This window comes from Oncorhynchus gorbuscha, linkage group LG11, assembly GCF_021184085.1.
Source record: "Oncorhynchus gorbuscha isolate QuinsamMale2020 ecotype Even-year linkage group LG11, OgorEven_v1.0, whole genome shotgun sequence".
Classification (NCBI taxonomy): domain Eukaryota; kingdom Metazoa; phylum Chordata; class Actinopteri; order Salmoniformes; family Salmonidae; genus Oncorhynchus; species Oncorhynchus gorbuscha.
The window spans coordinates 53,081,057-53,098,959 of NC_060183.1; the positions used below are offsets into that span (position 1 = coordinate 53,081,057).

The 17,903-nt window shown below is 43.3% G+C and overlaps 1 protein-coding gene across 5 annotated transcripts in view; it reads right to left on the reverse strand.

Annotated features, from left to right (window-relative positions):
- LOC124048932 (nucleus accumbens-associated protein 2-like) overlaps positions 1–17,903 on the reverse strand; it is a 43,738-nt gene that overhangs the window by 17,728 nt on the left and 8,107 nt on the right. Inside the window, exons 1-2 of one of the 5 annotated variants that reach the window (XM_046370118.1) lie at positions 8,055–8,112; positions 160–1,093 (exon numbers count right to left, since the gene is read on the reverse strand). In XM_046370118.1, the coding sequence (XP_046226074.1) occupies positions 160–1,018 (859 nt within the window). In that variant the 5' untranslated portion in view covers positions 1,019–1,093; positions 8,055–8,112. The other 4 variants (XM_046370117.1, XM_046370119.1, XM_046370116.1 and 1 more) reach the window with 4 other exon arrangements.

Consider the following 17,903-nt stretch of genomic DNA (forward strand, 5'->3'; position numbering starts at 1 on the left):
TCATGCTAAGAGGTTATCAGAGAATTGGGCAGCACTTTATGTGACACAGTCCTGGAATGTATTTTCTAGAAAACTACAATTGCTAGCATGTAGTTCTAAGGTAAATACCAGGTAAAAGATATACAGTAACAGCATTATCCAGCAACAGTTGATACTTACTTCCATATGGGTTGGCTGAGCGCCCATAGATCTGACTGTAGGCCTCTTCCGTGATCCCGTCGTACGGTTCTTCTTCAAACTCCTCATCCTCGTTCTGGTAGGAGGTAGGGCTGTCTGTGGTGGGCAGGCTGGAGGCCCCAGGACTGGACCTCTCTCCCCCGGCCACTGGGTAGGGCTGCATCCCCGGGAAGATGGTGGTCCCGACCGAACCTGTGTAAAACAATGAGCTTCCCCTGGAGAGCCGTCCCCCCAGGTCAGATGAAGAGGACCCTCTCTTATGATGACCCAGGCTGGGCAACCCCAGTGGGGTCGGATCGCATCCCTCCAGTTTGATCTTCCGTGTGGGCAGCACCAGGGAGGGGGACCAGCCCTGCGGCCCCAGGATGGAGGTCCCTGCCCCAGCCAGGGTGTTGTTGCTGGGACTCTGTGGCTCTGAGCCTGATTGCTGCTCCTCCATAGCAGCCGTTTGGGAGTCGCAGTGGGGCGAGTTGGCCTTGAACATCAGGTCCATGCCCCTCTCCACAATATGCTGGATCTGAAGATACCCGGCGGTGTACATCACCACCAGCTGCTCGCTGGCTGCCATGGTCAGCTTGCCCGTGTAGCAGAAGGATAATATAAGCTGGAAGCAGGCGGGAGTCACCGATGAGGGCAGCTCGAACTGGCTCTTGGATGAGCCACTGAACAGGTCTCTGAAGTAGAGGCTGCTGGCGGCTAGTACAGCCCGGTGGGCCTTAAAGGGCTGGCCTTTAACCAGGATGGAGACATCACAATACTGGCCCAGCAGGCGCTGCTCGTTGAGGGAGCCCAGCACGGTGCTGCCGAAGCTGGGGATCTCCACGTGGAGCAGCTGGGACATGGTGGTGGAGGAAGAGGAGGAGGAGGAAGAGGGGCTTTAAAGAGTCACCACAGACAAGATCAGTGAGAGGGACATCTGTAGAAGGAAAGGGATGGATTAGACAAATTGGAAAAGTTGAGAAGAAATGAGGATACAGTTCAGTGTGTTAGAGACAGACAGCAAAAAGAGAGGTGAAAGACAAGTGAAAGAGATGTGTGACAGAGAGGCTAGAGTGGACTGGGGTGAGAGAAAGAAAGAGTGAAGTGTGAGAGAGTTCAGAAAAAGAAAGGTGAGAGAAGAGTGTGTGAACAAAGGGAGAGAGAAAAGAGGGTGGGAAATAGACAGAAAGAGAAAAAGGAAGAGGAAACTATTTAAACACATGAACATCAATTCCTTTGAATGAGGGAATTGTAAAACGCCAATTTTGGTTAAGATGGCTTGATTTCACAGAACTATAAAAAGCTGAAATTTTTAAAATAATATTTTAAAAAATCACATTTTCTGTAAAGTATGAAATAATTAAATGATGTCATCATTTTGGCAGACCTCACTGAAAACTGCAGAAATGTGGTATAAAAACATGAATGAATAATGTTCCGTTAATATGCAAAGTAAGAATTCAAAGTAGTAGAATTCAGTGATAAAAGGAAGTCAATATAACCAGTGTAATTATATAATTGACACATATTATTCACACTCGTAAGTGTGATCCCTTCACTTTGACTATATAAACTAAACTGTAGCCAGCAAGGAAACACATGCATTATCCCTGGAAACACATCACTTCGGAGACACAAATATATTTAACTTTGATAGCTCCCTTTACAATAACAACCAGTTACAGGTTGACAAGCTCCCCAGATGTATTTGCATATGCTCCTTCATTCCATGAACCTTATCTTTGTGTTTTGCTTCCCCACTCACTCGCCAGTTTCATTATTGAGCAATGCTGCAGAAAGGTTTCCAGGAATACAAACTGAAAAGTGTCAACCCCTCTCCCTCCTCCATAGACACACACACATCCCCTTCTCCCGCCTCCACAGACACACACACATCCCTCTCTTCTCCTCTTTCTCGCACACACATGGATGTACACACACAGACACCACACACACACGCACGCACACACACGCTCACGCGCGCACGCACGCACGCACGCACACACACACACACACACACACACACACACACACACACACACACACACACACACACACACACACACACACACACACACACACACACACACACACACACACACACACACACACACACACACACACACACACACACACACATCCCTCTCTTCTCTTCTCCTCTTTCTCGCACACATATGGATGGACACACACAGACACCACACGCACACACGCACACACACATCCCATCCATCGCAGACAGCTCTGACCTGTACAACCCAATCCTCAGGAAAGGAGAGTGGACACACCATGAAGCTTTCACGCGCCAACACCAGAAAAGAAAGCAGGCGAGAAAAAAGCACTCTGTTGCTCTCACTTATTCTCAAAGCCTCACTCTCTGACTCTATCTTGCTCTCTGTCTCACTTAGAGCTCGGAGCTTTTCTCCCTCCCTCTGTTTTCATTCCCTCTCGCAAAGCTTTTCTCCGTACCTCCGTTTTCTCTCCCTGTCTAAGCTTTTCTCCCTCGCTCTTTTCTCTCTCACTCTCCTTTTACTCTCCCTCTCCCTCACCTTCTCCCTCTCCCAGGGCTGAATTCAACAAGTGCTGCTGCAGCTGGAGAGAGCGCATCAATGATGAAAGGAGTGGGAGGCTCTCTGTGTGCAATCAATGCAGCATCTATACGTATGTCACAGGGAGAGGGAGGGATGGAGCGAAAAAAACAGGGTAGAGTTACAGACAAACAGAGACGGAGACTGGGGGGGTGGGGGGGAGTTGAGACAGAGGGAACGTCGCTAAGAAAGGCAATAGCGTTGTAGAAACTTCAGCTCCTATCTGAACCTAAGCAACGGCCAATAAATAGAAAATGTCATAAAAATAGCAAGTTAATAAAATAAGAGTTGAATGAGAAAAACGTAAGGAGAGAAAAGGAGTTAATTATACTGTCTAAAATGTGCAGTTGAAAGTAGCCCTGTCATTCACCCTGAAATCTCCAGTTTGATGCAAGAACATATTGAGATTGTGACTCATACTTAAACAGCTCATACCACTACCACTACTGATTCTGAATGCCGGAAAAGATTAAACTTGCTAGCGTTTGTGCAAGTATCACATTGGGAGTGTCTGTTAAAACGCTGTGACTGTCTCTTGGGGGATTTTAAACATGAGTGAGTGAGTTCTCCAAGTGAGATGTCACTGGGTTCACTATGTTAGCTTGTTCAGGTAGACAGCTCCCTCTGTTGTCTGGTTGCATTTTTGGACAGGCACTGAGCAGGTCTCCCGGACTGCTGTTTGTCGGTGGATTAGAGCGGGAAAAAGGACCCCAGACGTCATTGAGTGTGACAGAGGAAAGCCCAGGGAAACGTTAGACAGCAGCTTACTGTACAGAGAGTGTCTCTGCTAAGGACTGTGAAGGAAGCTGTGAACATAAAACAACCATGACACAGATTGACACACGTAAGAGAGAGAGAGACAGAGAGGGAGAGATGAACGGGAACAACTGAGTGAGAGGGATAGAGAGAGGGAAAGAGGGAGTGTCTAGTGTGTGGGCAACATGATGTGTGTATGTGTGTGTGTGCCAATCCTTTTTTCACTCTTAACATTTGGCATATTAAGAAAACTTGTAGATTCACTGGTAATTTACTCACTGCTTAGCAATGTAAACAACACCAGCTAGAATATACACTGTAGGCGCAATGATGGCACAAATACATGAAATTACAGATAATCGGAAATTAGATAAAAGTATCTTGTTATTCTTGTCATGTGGTATTTTCCCTCCCTCCCTCCCTCCCTCCCTCCCTCCCTCCCTCCCTCCCTCCCTCCCTCCCTCCCTCCCTCCCTCCCTCCCTCCCTCCCTCCCTCCCTCCCTCCCTCCAGCCAGACAACAACCCAGCCTGCCAAATGTAATGCAAATAGAGATATCCAAACTGGGAAACTTCTCACTTCACATCCCCACAGGGAAAGACATCACCCCCTTTCTCTTCCCATCTTCCTCTCTTCATATCATGGCACTTTCCCTCTGAGCTGCTGTCTTTCTGCCAATTAATGCACACAGGGCTGCAATGCAGTGAGTCCCACGCGCGCCACAGCACAGAGAGAAGTGAAGCATGCTGGGTATAGAGTCTACAGACATGCATGTACGTGCCAGCCTGGGCAGAGAGGGGGAGGGGGATCCAGAAATATGTTGAGTCAGGCAGACGGGAGGACACAGCACTGCGCACAGCACATCAGCTCTGAAACAGCCCACTAAATTTAGACTTTGTACATCTCTGATAACAAACATAAAGAAATGAACTCCATCAACCGGCTGTCTATTTCTGGCTAATCTTGGTTGAATCAACCGGCTGTCTATGTCTGGCTAATCTTGGATAAATCAACCGGCTGTCTATGTCTGGCTAATCTTGGTTAAATCAACCGGCTGTCCATTTCTGGCTAATCTTGGTTAAATCAACCGGCTGTCCATTGCTGGCTAATCTTGGTTAAATCAACCGGCTGTCGATTTCTGGCTAATCTTGGTTAAATCAACCGGCTGTCAATTTCTGGCTAATCTTGGTTAAATCAACCGGCTGTCGATGTCTGGCTAATCTTGGTTAAATCAACTGGCTGTCAATTTCTGGCTAATCTTGGTTAAATCAACCAGCTGTCTATGTCTGGCTAATCTTGGTTAAATCAACCGACTGTCGATTTCTGGCTAATCTTGGTTAAATGAACCGGCTGTCTATGTCTGGCTAATCTTGGTTAAATCAACCGGCTGTCAATTTCTGGCTAATCTTGGTTAAATCAACCGGCTGTCTATGTCTGGCTAATCTTGGTTAAATCAACCTGCTGTCTATTTCTGGCTAATCTTGGTTAAATCAACTGGCTATCAATTTCTGGCTAATCTTGGTTAAATCAACCGGCTGCCTATTTCTGTCTAATCTTGGTTAAATCAACCGGCTGTCAATTTCTGGCTAATCTTGGTTAAATCAACCGGCTGTCTATGTCTGGCTAATCTTGGTTAAATCAACCGGCTGTCTATTTCTGGCTAATCTTGGTTAAATCAACTGGCTATCAATTTCTGGCTAATCTTGGTTAAATCAACCGGCTATCTATTTCTGGCTAATCTTGGTTAAATCAACCGGCTGTTTATGTCTGGCTAATCTTGGTTAAATCAACCGGCTGTCTATGTCTGGCTAATATTGGTTAAATCAACCAGCTGTCAGTCTGGCTAATCTTGGTTAACCCAGAACTAAAATCTCATGTAATTTAGTCAGATTTATGTCTACGTGGTCTGTCCACGAGAGATTAATGTTTGGCTGTCGTGTGCTCTGTGTGTATCTGTTTGTGTCTCTGAAGTTGAGAGAGGGAGCGGGATAGAGCGAAATATATATATATATTTGAATATATATATATATATTTGAGAGAGAGAGAGAGAAACAAATAGAGTGCCCTGTGTCAGAGTGTGTGTGTGTTTGTGTGTGTTTGTGTGTGTGTGTGTGTTTGTGTGTGTGTCCATGCCCGCACGCTGCTGTATGTCAAAGCCTCATTGACAGCGCCCTCTCTTGTTTTTACTAGGTGTGTTTTTATAATCATGTCTTTATGTGGCACTGTGAGTTATGAGTGTGTAGGTGTAGTTTATGGAACGGGAGATTTGAATGCTGTTACTGCTCCTACCAACTGTATTGGAATGTGTTAGTCAGGGCTGCACTCTGGTTGCTGGTGCTGATTATTTGTAATAGCAGGCTGGAGTATTTGAATATGCAATGCAGGCTTATAGACCAGATGGTATAGGTCAACCCTACTCCCTACTCTCCACACACAACACTGAAATTATACAATTTTAGAGAATATGCACAAAGGAGTACAATATAACACAAGACATGTTTTAAAGCACAGCAGCACTTTTTAATGTTTGTAATGGGAGCTATTGTTTAAACCTGTGATGATTCTATGTCCCTTTGATGAGTCCATTCAAATTCTTTGCAATATTAAACTGAGGCAATATATGCTAAAAGCTTTCCAGTGTAAAGTCTATAGCCACTGCTATAACGGTGAGGCTATACAATCTCAATATGAACAATCCATCTCTATAAATATTCAGATACTGCAGTTGTTCTCATGTCTAAAGTGTAACAGACAACAGATTCTATCCACGTTGTTGAGACGGCCGACTCCCTGGCAACAGTTCTACCAATCGGGACGTACTGACGGAGCGTCTGCCACGGCTCTCGTTGATGCATTGAGAGAAGAGAGAGATTGAGGAGAGGGTGAGAGAAGAGAGAAGAGAGATGTCTGACTGCTTATAGCTGCTTATAACGCAACATCAGGCTTTGCTTGACCTCGCCTGGGATAAGTTGTCTATACAAAGTCAATGTCAGATAATTTTTGTTTGTCGTTGGAATCGGCTGAATCACCGGCTTATATAATATGGATATAGTGTTTTTTGTTGGTGATATGATATTGTCTAGATTTTCTTTCTAATCTGAAGCAGTGCACTTAGACTAAAACTTTGGGTGGAAGGTTTTGTCTAACATTGGATGGAAACAGCCAAGTTCCAAGTTTTTAAGCTGTCTCCAAGCTCTCGTTGTCATCACAATGGGAACACATACAGCACAACATACAGTGTAAACATATAGTGCATAATACATATTTATCATACAACGCATCATCCACATATTTATTACCTATTCTGGTGCATATGCTTATTGCAGTAATTCCCTCAACCTAAACACTAACATTTCAACCACCCTCCACTTGAGTCCCTCTACACAGGTTTCTGACAGTGTACTCCTGTAGTGGTACCTGTCTCTATCCCTCAGTAGCAGAGATGAGGGGGTAGACTCAGAAGAGGGACTGCCAGTGAGTTCTAGGCAGGCAGACTGGTGTTAAACTAATGGACTCCAAGTGGGCGTAGGAGGTAAACAAACAAACAGTCACAGCAGCTGCATCAGCCCCACTGACAATGACAGCAGGACATCAGGGCTTTTAGAAATACAGCATGAGAAAGAGGGAGAGAGAGAGAGAGAGAGAGAGAGAGAGAGAGAGCGAGGCACAGTGAGGAATGTAAAAGATAGAGATATAAACTGTAGTAGGCTATACGCATATTGAAATTGGAAAGTGAGCGAGAGAGTGAGAAAAATGTATTATACAATAAACACATACAAATTCCAATTGGCTACACTTAAACTATTTAACACCATCCTCAGCTCTGGCATCTTCCCCAATATTTGGAGCCAAGGACTGATCACCCCAATCCAAAAATGGAGACAAATTTGATCCCAATAACTACTGTGGGATCTGCTTCAACAGCAACCTCAAGTAAATCCTCTGCATTATCATTAACAGCAGAGTCCTATATTTCCTCAGTGACAACAACATCCTGAGCAAATGACAAATGGGATTTTTACCAAATTACCATATGACAAACCACGTATTCACCCCGTACACCATACCTGACAAACAAACAAACCAAACCAACAACTATTCTCATGCTTTGTTGATTTCAAAAAAGCTTTTGACTCAATTTGGCATGAGGGTCTGCTATATTAATTGATGGAAAGTGGAGTTGGGGGCAAAACATACGACATTATAAAATCCATGTACACAAACAACAAGGGTTTCTGTTCAAATGTTTTTAAAAACACACACATATTTCATTCCTCAGGGGTGAGACAGGGATGCAGCTTGAGCCCCACCCTTTTCAACATATACATCAATGAATTGGCGAGGGCACTAGAACAGTCTGGTGCATCTGTCCACAACCAAGGATGGTATACAGCAGCACCTAGCTTTTCTGCACAGATTCTGTTAGACCTGGGCCCTGACAGTGAATCTCATTAAGACAAAAACAACTGTGTTCCAAAGAAAGGTCTATTTGCCAGGACCACAAATACAAATTCCATCTAGATACCGTTGCCCTAGAGCACACAAAAAACGATACCTACCTCTGCCTAAACATCAGCACCGCAGGTAACTTTCACAGCTGTGAACTGAGTGACAAGGTCAGAAGGGCCTTCTACGCCATCAAAAGAAACATACATTTAAACATCTCATTTAGGATCTGGCTAAAAAAATACTTGAATCAGTTATAGAACCCATTGCCCTCTACGGTTCTGAGGTCTGGGGTCCACTCACCAACTAAGAATTCACAAAATGGAACAAACATCAAATTAAGACTCTGCATGCAGAATTCTGCAAAAACACCCTCCATGTACAACGTAAAACACCAAATAATGCATGCAGAGCAGAATTAGGATGATACCCACAAATAATCAAAATGCAGAAAATAGCTGTTACATGCTACAACCTCCCAAAAGGAAGTGATTCCCAAACCTTCAATAAAAAAGCCAATCACCTACAGAGAGATTAACCCACAGAAAAGTCGGCACAGCAATCTGGTCCTGGAGCTCTGTTCACAAACACAAACAGGACAGCAACACAATTAGACCCAACCAAATCATGAGAAAACAGAAAAAATATTACTTGACACATAGGAAAGAAATAACCAAAAAACAAATCAAACTGGAATCCTATTTGGCCCTTAACAGAGACTAACCAGTGGCAGAGTATCTGACCACTCTTGACTGACCTAAATTTAAGGAAAGCTTTGACTATGTGCAGACTCAGTGAGCATAACCTTGCTATTGAATGAGGCTGCCGTAGGCAGACCTGGCTCTCGAGAGAAGACAGGCTGTTTGCCCACTGCCCACAAAATGAGGTGGAAACTGAGCTGCACCTCCTAACCTCCTGCCAAATGTATGAGCATATTAAAGACAAACAGACCCACATACTATTTGAAAACCAATCCAATTCTGATAAAACTCCCATATCTATTAGGTGAAATACAACAGTGTGCCATCACAGCAGCAAGATGTGTGACCTATTGCCACAAGGGCAACCAGTGAAGCACAAACACCATTGTAAATACAAACTATATTTATCTGTCTATTTATTTTCCTTTTTGTACTTCAACTATTTGCACATTTTCACAACACTGTACATAGCCAGTAATATAACATTTGAAATGTCTCTATTCTTTTGAATATTTTACTGTTGTGTATAATGTTTACAGTTAATTTCTGATTAATCTATTTATTTCACTTTTGTTAATTATCTATTCCACTTGCTTTGGCAATGTAAACATGTTCCCATGCCAATAAATTCCTTTGAATAAAGCCCTTTTAGCGAGAGAGACCGAGAGAGAGAAAGAAAAGGCATTAGTGTGGGCTATGCCACTGCTTATAACTAACTATAAGTTAAGTATAACTACAAGAAATCTGAGACATGTCAAATAAATTATATCCCGCTATGCATTTTGTTTGCTAACTTGCTAGCTAAGTGGTTAGATGTCAAGATCAAGCTTCTTGGTTACAGCACAGACATTATATCCCCTTCCGGTAATACTGTATACCTCGGTATGAAATGGTATGACGGTATGAAAATCTGGATACCTCCCAACCCTAGTGTGTGTGCATGTGTGTGCATGTGTGTGTTGTGTGTGTGTGTGTAGAGTCACTGTGATGTAAGTGTGCACTTAATACTTGTGTGTGTGTTAGAGAAAGATGCAAGTCAGCATTTCACGATACCGTTTTGACCCTGTATTCTGTATATGTGACCAATAAACTACCATCTAGAAGGCGGAGACAGTAGAGATGCATCAAAGCTGGTACCGAGAGACTGAAAAACAGCTTCTATCTCCAGGCCATCAGACTGTTAAATAATCACTACTAGCTGTCCTCCTGTACCCTGCCCTGAACTTAGTCACTGTTACTAGCTGGCTACCACTGGTACTCTACCAAACCTTAGAGACTGCTGTCCTATGTACATAGTAATTGAACATTGGTCACTTTAATAATATTTACATACTGTTTTATTCACTTTATATGTACAGTGGGGAGAACAAGTATTTGATACACTGCCGATTTTGCAAGTTTTTCTACTTACAACGCATGTAGAGGTCTGTAATTTTGATCTCGCGATACATGGCCCCATCCAACCTCCCCTCAATATGGTGCAGTCGTCCTGTCCCCTTTGCAGAAAAGCATCCTCAAAGAATGATGTTTCCACCTCCATGCTTCATGGTTGGGATGGTGTTCTTGGGGTTGTACTCATCCTTCTTCTTCCTCCAAACACGGCGAGTGGAGTTTAGACCAAAAAGCTCTATTTTTGTCTCATCAGACCACATGACCCATTCCTCCTCTGGATCATCCAGATGGTCATTGGCAAACTTTAGACAGGCCTGGACATGCGCTGGCTTGAGCAGGGGGACCTTGCGTGCCTTGCAGGATTTTAATCCATGACGGCGTAGTGTGTTACTAATGGTTTTCTCTGTCTGCCTGATTTATATAGAAAGCCACGGCCACGTGACTCACTGTCTGTTGTAGTGATCAATTTTCATGAATGGGGTGGTGTACCTAATAAAATGACCACTGAGTGCATATATATATATATATATATATATATATATATATATATATATATATATATTATTGCTGATCGCAATTGTAAATGGAACTTGTTCTCAACTTGCCTACCTGGGCCTCCCGGGTGGCGCAGTGGTTAAGTACAGCACCAGCTGTGCCATCAGAGGTCTGTGGGGCGACGCACAATTGGCCTAGCATCGTCCGGGTTAGGGAGGGCTTGGTCGGTAGGGATGTCCTTGTCTCATCGCGCACCAGTGACTCCTGTGGCGGGCCGGGCGCAGTGAGTGCTAACCAAGGTTGCCAGGTGCACGGTGTACCCTCCGACACATTGGTGCGGCTGGCTTCTGGGTTGGATGCGCGCAGTAGGGCTGGTTGGGTTGTGTATCGGAGGACGCATGACTTTCAACCTTCGTCTCTCCCGAGCCCGTACGAGAGTTGTAGCGATGAGACAAGATAGTAGCTACTACAACAATTGGATACCACGAAACTGGGGAGAAAAAAAAGGGGTACATTTAAAAAAAAAATTTTTTAAACTTGCCTACCTGGTTAAATAAAGGTGAAATAAAAAATAAAAAATTGCGGAATATCCGTGTTCTAGCTTGATTTAAATTTAAAGGCAAAGTTCACGCGTTCGAGGAGACTGCATTCATGGTAAACGCTGCATACAGTATGTCGGCTCAATTGTAAATGACCATTAAAATGTAATGAGGAACGTCTGCGATATGGATTGAATCCAGCCCTTAGTGATCATAAAACTGCTGTAACAATATGATGTAGCAACAGTATCCCCTAATAGCAATCTAGCCAGGGACACAAAGTTTGCTGTAAGCATTGGATCAATCACAGCAATCAAAGGAGTAGTGCTGTAACATGGCTCCCTTCACTGCTTGCTCTCCTGGCTCGTCCTCTAGACATATTCCATGCAAATGTGTCATTGTCATTTACATGCATACTGCCAATGGTGTGACCTTGTGATTCAGGACAGCAGGGTCATCAACAGACTCAGGCAGGCAGAATGTCACTGTCTCATACAGGGACGTAGTTTCCGCTCAGTCTGAGGTAATGTGAGGTGTGTGTATGCATGTGTGTGTGTGTGTGCGTGAGTGTGTGTATGTGTGTGAGAGAGGTGGTGAGAAAGTGTAGCATGTGCATGAGAGTGAGTGTGTGTGAGTTTGAAAGAGAGGGGGGGAGAGTGTTGGCTTGTGTGTGTAATATATGACACACAGAGAGCGACAAGGGTAGACGTGTGTGTGTGTGTGTGTGTGTGTGTGTGTGTGTGTGTGTGTGTGTGTGTGTGTGTGTGTGTGTGTGTGTGTGTGTGTGTGTGTGTGTGTGTGTGTGTGTGTGTGTGTGTGTGTGTGTGTGTGTGTGTGTGTGTGTGTGTGTGTGTGTGTGTGTGTGTGTGTGTGTGTGTGTGTGTGGAGGACAGAGCTCGGTACACTATCCTCTGCAGTGTTCCTGTGCCATTGAGTCACCTGTTTTTAAGAGCGGACCTCCCTGTTTCTATATGAGTCAGCAGAAGAGAGGGGAGAGAGAAAGGGAAAGAGTGGGAAACGAGATTTGAAACACAGAGCTACAGTACATGTTATGTGCAGGGAAAGTGAGTGAGCCAGAGAAAGAGAGAGAGAGAGAGAGAGAGAGAGAGAGAGAGAGAGAGAGAGAGAGAGAGAGAGAGAGAGAGAGAGAGAGAGAGAGAGAGAGAGGGAGGGAGGGAGGCACAGTGAGGAATGTGAAAGTCAGAAACTGTAGTAGGCTATATGCATATCAAGATTTGAAAATAAAAGAGTTTAAAAAATGCTAGTCAGTGAATTATAACTGACATCAGAGTGGGGCAACATGGCTGCTGAAAGGAGGACATCATTCAGCATCACCGGTCACTGTCAGTGCACTCCAGTCACACCAAAACTTGCACAACACCCTCAGTATACTTCTGAACTGGGGCACAGAGAAATGGTTACAGGGAAACGACTATATTGAATTCCACATCCAGCTAGGTTTATCAAATAACCTACAGAACTTCCATGATAAGGACTTGACATGCTTCTGCTGTACTTTGCTGTGGGTCCGTCCATCTAAAAATTGTTTTATTGCTTCCACTAGCTTTCCACGGACACACACATACACACACAGGCACGCCGCTTTCCACGAGCACATAGATCGATATGTAGGCACTATTGCATATTTTCCAGAACATGTATGGCTATTATACATTTCAGAGGAGCCAGCAAGAATAACGCACTGTACGTGTGCTCTGGGTCATTAGACACCATTAGACATGCACCTGTCTGGGGAGTGGACATGACTGTTTATTTCTGTACTAGTGCTATAGCCTAATATTGACTGTTGCTCTGGTTACGCCTATTGGAACTTTTCCAGAACATGTGTGTTCATTTCTGAGGAGTTAGCAGGATGACATTGTCTTTTTATTTTTGTACCATTGCCACGGCCTAATGTTTACGGTTGCTATGGTTACGTCTGTGTCCTACATTCATGCACCCGTCTTAGGCGAGAACATGGCTCTGTTTCCATGCCCTTAATATGAAACCAAACTAAAATTAGTGCAAGGAAAAAAGGATAACGGTGGCCAAATGCCAGAGGGGATGAATCATAAAGAGGAGTTACTATGTGTGTGACGTAAGGATTTAACCTGTATAAAGAGTGTGCGCCAAGACTGGAAAGGGAGTTGTTTTAATGAAACAGCTCAGCTTTTATTATATTGTAATAAAAATCTATTTGAACTCACATGCTCCGGTATTTGAGAAATATTATTGACTGAATATTTCCACGACAGCACACAAGCGCATGCACACACACACAGAATTTCACGTCAGCGGACTACCAGACTTGGCTCGGTACTGTAGCAGTTACACCCCTCCATACTCCACATATACGTGTACTCAAATTACATGTCCCCTTAAATAACCTGTATTACTGGACACCCCTGGCCAGTCCAATCATAGGAGCTGTCTTTTCCTATAGACTTGGAGAAGGTTGCCTAAACACTATGCAAATAAACAGCATAGACAAACAATGAGCTGGACATGTTTTTACATTAGATTTCCTTATATTTACATGGGATCGACCTCGAGTGAGCTTAGTTAAGTTGAGGAGGGAGATTCACAGGTTTTGCGTAATTTGGCCAGATGCTTGATGCTTATGCTGTCTGTCCAAGAGAGATTAGTCTCCATGTTACATGGTAGGATTCATATTAAGATTTTTGATTGTGGCAGCACTTTTAAATCTCTCAAAAGGTGTAGAATCACTGTTGTAACTAAAAAATAATGTAGCAATAGCATATTATAGTAATAAATACACTGAACAAAAATATAAACACGCAACAATTTTGAAGATTGACTTCCTTCAATGAACTCAGTACAGTCAAATTAAATAAATGAATTAGGCCCTAATCTATGGATTTCACATGACTGGGAATACAGATATACATCTGTTGGTCACAGATGCTTTCAAATAAAAGGTAGGGCATGGATCAGAAAACCAGTCAGTATCTGGTGTGACCACCATTTGCCTCATGCAGCACGACACATCTCCTTCTCATAGAGTTGATTAGGCTGTTGATTGTGGCCTGTGGAATGTTGTCCCACTCCTCTTCAATGGCTGTGTGAAGTTGCAGGATATTGGCGGGAACTGGAACTTGATGTTGTACACGTCGATCCAGAGTATCCAAAACATGCTCAATGGGTCTGGTGAGTATGCAGGCCATGGAAGAACTGGGACATTTTCAGCTTCCAGGAATTGTACAGTGTACAGATCCTTGCAACATGGGGCCGTGCATTATCATGCTGAAATGTGAGGTGATGGCAGTGAATGAATGGCACAACAATGGGCCTCGGGATCTTGTCACGTTATCTCTGTGCATTCAAATTGCCATCGATAAAATGCAATTGTGTTTGTTGTCCGTAGCTTATGCCTGCCTATACCATAACCCCACCACCACCATGGGGCACTCTACTCACAATGTTGACATTAGCAAACCGTTTACCCACACAATGCCATACACGCTGTCTGCCATCTGCCCTGTACAGTTGAAACCGGGATTCATCCGTGAAGAGCACACTTCACCAGCATGCCAGTGGCCATCGAAGGTGTATATTTGCACACTGAAGTCTGTTACGACGCGAACTGCAGTCAGGTCAAAGGTGAGGATGACAAGCACGCAGATGAGCTTCACTGAGATGGTTTCTGACAGTTTGTGCAGAAATTAGTCGGTTGCTCAAACCTACAGTTTCATCAGCTGTCTGGGTGGCTGGGATCTCAGACGATCCCGCAGGTGAAGAAGCCGGATGTGGAGGTCCTAGGCTGGCTTGGATACATGTGGTCTGCGATTGTGAGGCCGGTTGGACTTAATTCTCTAAAATGACTTTGGTAGAGAAATTAACATTCAATTCTCTGGCAACTGCTCAGGTGGTCATTCCTGCAGTCAACATTCCAATTGCGCCCTCTCACAAAATTTGAGACATCTGTGGCATTGTGTTGTGTGACAAAACAACACATTTTAGAGTGGCCTTTTATTGTCTCCAGCACAAGGTGCACCTGTGTAATGATCATGCTGTTAAATCAGCTTTTTGATATGCCATCCCTGTCAGGTGGATGGATTATGTAAGCAAAGGAGAGACGCTCACTAACAGGGATGTAAACAAAATTGTGCACCAAATTTTAGCAAAACAAGTTTTTTGTGCATCTGGAAAATTATATTTTATTTCAGCTCATGAAACATGGGATCAACACTTTACATGTTGCGTTTATATTTTTGTTCAGTGTATACTACTTCTAAAGTGTTACTGCACATTTAATGTATATTTCTATAACATGTTTCCTATCCTAATGACGCTACTCACAAACTGTAAAAAGCCAACCAATTGCTTAATCAGTGTTATTCTGTGAGTTGACCGGACTTATGAATTTGAACTAATGTGTTCAAGTTTGTTTACTCAACAAACTCTGCTCGAAGTGAGCTGAATTTGAACAAGCTTGTTGAGTAATATTGTTGAGTATTACAAATTAATTCTGAAAACCACACCATCCATATCATATTTCCCAGCATGCTATATTACAGGTTGATTTTCAGAAGTGTATATTTCAATACTTGTGTTTTTGCATGTATATTCATTAGTTGATTAATCCTATGCTACACAAACAAAAATAATCAGCATTTCCCGAAACTAATCCAGCACAGTTAACAGTCAAGACATCATTTTTAAAAATCCAGCAACACAATGACCATGACAGGATCATTCGGGGCATCAGATAATGCTATGCTAATTTGCAGTGGTATAAGGGGGCTATGTAGCAGAGACTGTGGCTGACTCAGATTCCAGGCTTTTCCACTGCCCTGCACTGGCAGTCCACCAAGCTCTCTGGCACAGATTGAACATACAGAGTACATACAGGGCAGGACTCCAGAGAGAGGGTTACTGGTGCTAACTCCTGCTGAGGTCTGACTTCTCACAGAGGTTTGATTGAGGTTAAGCATTCGCTCTTCAGAGAAATGCGTTTGTTACAATGTCATAATAATATCATGACTGTGAGGGTCCAACTGCAAAAATAACTTCTACATATAAAGGCTTTATACACTGTATCATACTTGAAGTCTTTATAAGAATGACATAGATGCTTCACAAATCATCTATAAGGTTATATCATACTTTACAAAGTGTATGACGGGTGACATAACAGCTCCCTATGTCGGGTGCATTGCCTAATGTGACATAACCCACTATATCAATTTCCTCCAGGGCTCAAAACTGCGACCAAAACACTCGCATTTGCGACCCTTTGACTTGGCAGTGCGACACTAATTTGTTGATGATCGCGAGGGTGTCAGTAAACAAAAATATAGCTGGTCACGTCATGGATATGGTTTTGTTCCACCTGCAGAGCGGAGCACGCCATTTGCGGTGAATAGTCCTACATCAAGTAGCCTATATAGGCCTAGGCTTGGAAAGGATTTGTAGGACATTGCATTTAATGAAAGATTAATCAATTACCCTACATGGCTATCTAGCAACATGATCATATTTAGAGTTAGCAATCTAGTGTTTTGAGTTCCCACTTCCTCAGGTGGTGAATAATATAGCCTAGTGCCCTAGGTCAAAATGCAAAGATATACAGAGTAAGCATACACGACTCCAACGCATTTACAAACTGCCAGTGAGAAAAAGAGTTACCTTTGAACCCTGTGTAAATCTATCCAAATCAATGTAAGAACAAAAGGGCATTCTGTATAGAATGCAGGTACATTATGGGACCCAGGTCAGGCCATTATCGTTGCGCAGTGGCGAATAATTGGTGCGACCAAATCATGTACTGGGGCTATCAACTGAAAAAGTTAGTCTAGAGCTCTGTTAAGATGCAATTGCTGATATTACATGTGAGATTACACATGACATTATGTGCCCTATAAACTTGGTGCTTACCTCGTGCTCTGGCCTGGAGCAGGGCAGGTGTAACAGTCATGTGAGGCCTACAGTGTGCTTTATGCTAAACTAAGGCTATAACAGCTAACAGTAAACTGGACAAGTAAAATAAAGGCCTAGACCAGGGATCCCCAATTACATTCAGCCGTGGGCCGATACTCCTTGAGCGAATGGTCGGGGGGCCGATTACTCCTTGAGCGAATGGTCGGGGGCCGGAATATAGTTCTAAATCATTTGTACACTAAAAAATGACTGCAAGAATCCCAAACAGATAATAGTTTTTGACAAAAACAGAATAATTTCAAACCTTGATTACATTGGGATACGATCACATATGCCTCTCTATTTATGCGTGGAAATACTTGGGAACAGATTGGGACATCCCTACCCTAACCCCTACCCTAACCATAACCATAACCCTTACTTAACCTTAACCCTTACCTTAACCATTTTAAATGTCAACTTCAATGGGGGTAAGGATATCCCATGGATTCCAGATAGCAAGGACCATACAGCCATTGGCCTAGACATGTCACGACTGAGAGCGCAAGAGCAAAGAATCAGTGGCAATAGCGAGCAGTAGTTTCCCCATGCTAGTAACGTTAGATAGCTTGTGCTGTAGTAGAGTGACAATGGCGAAGGCGGCTGCAGCAGTTGTTAGATATCACCTGAAAGGTGGACGTTGTTGCTCATTTGTTAGCGTCACCCTTTTCTAGATACATTTTCAAACTTAGTTAAATGATCCTCATCTGGTGAGTGGCACTGTTTTTTTATTGCAGCTAACTTGCTAACAAACCATCTCTTTGAAAATAATGACAGTGAAACATTGTTGCATTTAAACTTTAGCTCACCAGTTAGTGTGAGGAACGTGATAAAATATGTTTGCAATGGGAAGTAATAGCTGGTTTATTCATTTCATTTTCAAAATGAAATTGTT